The sequence below is a fragment of the Austrofundulus limnaeus genome, unplaced genomic scaffold (genome assembly GCF_001266775.1).
Source record: "Austrofundulus limnaeus strain Quisiro unplaced genomic scaffold, Austrofundulus_limnaeus-1.0 Scaffold10, whole genome shotgun sequence".
NCBI classification, from domain to species: Eukaryota; Metazoa; Chordata; class Actinopteri; order Cyprinodontiformes; family Rivulidae; genus Austrofundulus; species Austrofundulus limnaeus.
In genome coordinates, this window is record NW_013952412.1 from 4,123,769 (window position 1) to 4,127,060 (window position 3,292).

At 35.2% G+C, this 3,292-nt stretch overlaps 1 protein-coding gene across 1 annotated transcript in view; it reads left to right on the forward strand.

Moving 5' to 3' along the window:
* syt9a (synaptotagmin IXa) overlaps positions 1 to 3,292 on the forward strand; it is a 19,860-nt gene that overhangs the window by 11,623 nt on the left and 4,945 nt on the right. The window contains exons 4-6 of the mRNA XM_014001895.1: positions 2,211 to 2,331; positions 2,428 to 2,599; positions 2,836 to 2,965. Coding sequence (XP_013857349.1) covers positions 2,211 to 2,331; positions 2,428 to 2,599; positions 2,836 to 2,965 — 423 coding nt within the window. The remainder of the gene's footprint in view (positions 1 to 2,210; positions 2,332 to 2,427; positions 2,600 to 2,835; positions 2,966 to 3,292) is intronic.

Genomic DNA, 3,292 nt, shown 5'->3' on the forward strand with positions numbered 1-3,292 from the left:
GTCATAGTATTATGAGAAAAAGTTGTATTAGAATAAAGTCATATCATGAGAATAAAATCAGTATTGCAAGAAAAAAGTTGTACACAAATAAAGTCACTACATTACCAAGAGAGTTGGGTAGAGTAACCAAAATATGTATCAAGTAAAAGTAAAAATTAGCCATCCAAGAAATTACTCAAGTAACAGTAAAAGCATATTTTGGACAAAGACTTCTTGAGTACTGAATAACTGATCATAATATCTGTTTTTGTATTTAAATTATGTCATTATACTGACAAAAATATAAAGTTATGTGCAAATTCTGGTGTTTTTGACAAAGATAATTCTTAATATAACAAAATCTGACCTTTTAGATCCTAAAATTAGGAAAAAACTACTCTCAGTTATTTTTCAAACTCCAGTTAAAAACGTAAAGTAACACATTACCATTTTCACATTTCACAAAACTACATCTACAGTGAGTGTGATCTTAACATTTGTCTGCCATAAATGTGTAAAATGTCAATGTTACTCAGCCAAAAGAACCCAGTCACTCCCACTTCATCACACAGTAACACTTTCTCAGGAACATGCAATGTTTTGGAAAATAAGAAAAAAAACCTCTATTTATAAAGGTGCTTTTTTCATGAATACGTTTTGTTTATCACAGCTGAGAACCAAACCATTGTACATATGCACACAGTTTTTTTAAACCAAAATTATATTAAAGGGATAAATCAGCCTATATGGTGTGAGGATACGTGGAAAGGTAATAAACAAGAAACAGCTTTGTTGTTGCAGCTCCTGAAATGATTTCAGTTAGCAGAAAAAAAGAGTTTGATTCAAAGTGGATTGACAACAGCTCCAATAACTCCAATGTCAAAATGTCAAAATGTCCTGGAGGCTTTTGTGAACACTTTTTAAAACCTTTAAATCCTCTTTTTGAAATGACTGTTCAAATAAAATCTTACTGTTTTCAGCACTTCTCTGTTTTTTTCCTGGTCACTTCTGACTCGGATATCTTAAAAAGGCTGCCAGAATAACCCTGAAAATCACAATTATCATCAGAATAAAGGTTTGAAAAAGTCAATGTTTGTATGAGGCACTATGACAGTTTTGAGCCTGGAGTTCATCAACCACTTTAGCCTTAGCTTCATTGCTAACACCGTTTTCTTGTTAGTCCAGTCAGAACTTCTCTGTTTCTCCAAATTGAGGTTGTTCGGGTATTTACAACTGGGCGGTTGCATGTTTCTTATARACCCATTTCAAAAGATATAAATTTTACCTTTAAAACGTAAAAAAAAAAAAAACTGACAGATGATTCAACATTTAGTACAAATATCTACTTGTGCTCTGATTTGTTTGGATTCAGTATATAACCTAACATGGATGTGTTTGAACTTTATGTGAAAACTCCAGCACCCGGGGAAATCCCATGCTGGCCAAGGGAGTACTTGTACATAAAAATGGTTTAACACTGAGGCGATACCACTTCACTATTTTTTTCCACACATCTGGTTTCTAGAAGTGTAGAAAGGCAATGATTTTCTTTTTCACACTCAAACACGAACACACCTACATAGGACTGCATTTCAGCCAAGAAATTGCAGCCATTTGTCTCWCCTTCGAAAATGCAGACTCTAGATAATTTGCTCTTTTTAAAATTTTCTTTCAAACCTTTTAATCWTTCTGGGTTAGGGCTCATTTTGGTTTTTTCCTAACCGTGTTTGGAAYTTTAGGTAAAGGAGTAGAATTAGTGTAATCCAATAAAGCTGCATTCTCAGATATTATTATTTCTACATTCAATGAATTCATAAAAAAATAATTCACACATTCACACACAGCTTCTATGTGGGTTCAAAATACCAACACAATTTCTCAAACACATCAGTATGAGCAAGGAATTGTCCTGTGGAGTTCATTTCATCGCACATGTTTGTGTGCATTCATGGTTCTCGCTTCTTTAGCAAAGATATTTTCAGCACAGGTGATAAAAGAACAGCAGCTGAACAAACRTATCTGTGCTCCCTGAAATAGAGGAAGCTTTTATTGAAGTTATGATATAAGATATTTTCCCACTGTAAAATCATATCATCTCTGTAAGTAAAAGTCAGAAGCGTGTGCTTTTCTTGTTTGCTTTTGGCTGGTGTGCAATATTATGTAGCAAATCATCAAGGTTAAAGTCCTGCACTAGTAAATGTGTTAGTAAATGTGTTTGTGCTGTCTTATAGGATAACGTGGATCTCGGGGATCTGATGTTTTCWCTCTGCTACTTGCCGACAGCGGGCAGATTGACCATCACCATGATTCAGGCTCGCAATCTCAAGGCCATGGACATCACTGGTGCATCTGGTAATTCAAATCAGATGCTGTGTGTAACTACAGAGTCAAACTGGGATTCTGAATATGAATGTGCGCTTCCCTTCTCTGTTTCTCTCATTTGTACAGATCCGTATGTGAAGGTCTCACTGATGTGTGAGGGTCGTAGACTGAAGAAGAGGAAGACATCGACGAAGAGGAACACTTTGAATCCAGTCTATAATGAGGCCATCGTCTTTGATGTCCCTCCAGAAAACATAGAGCAAATCAGCCTTTTGATAGCAGTGATGGACTATGATCGGTTCGGTTACTTTATTGAAATTACACAGAATTTGCACCACTTTTGCACCCTTTATTTAAAATTTATGTTTGCCACAAATGTAAGCTGTGTCCTAAAGTTTTTGTTTCTGTAAGAAAAGATCAACACTTTCATTTATTATTAATATTATCATCATCATTATTATTATTATTATTAGTTTGTCTTTTGAAGGCAGGCTAAGTTCGTGTTGATTCTCTCTTTCCCTCCTCCACCTGTAGGGTGGGCCATAATGAAGTCATCGGTGTGTGTCGAATCGGCAATGATGCAGACAGCCTTGGTAGAGAACACTGGAGTGAAATGCTCACATATCCCCGAAAACCTGTCGCCCACTGGCATCCTCTTGTTGAGGTGAGTTGACTTTTCTGTGATGAATGTGACATGTGCTTCCATGCATGAAAGGCTGACCAGGTCTGGACATCAGCATATCTGTTTTTTTTCCCCTTTGGTGACGTGCAGGTGTTTTGCTACAAATTGAGTGAAGAAGTAAATAATAAATAAATAAAGTTGAAAAAATGATATTAAAGAAATATGTTGCATGTCTGACAGAGTAGTCAGTTGTTATTATCAGTTGTTGAAATAACTTAAAAGCAGCAGCGAAATCACTATAATCTATAAAGAATCAAAATAGAAAATAAATGCTAATTTGAATGATTTAAAATAGAATGAATAAAAACA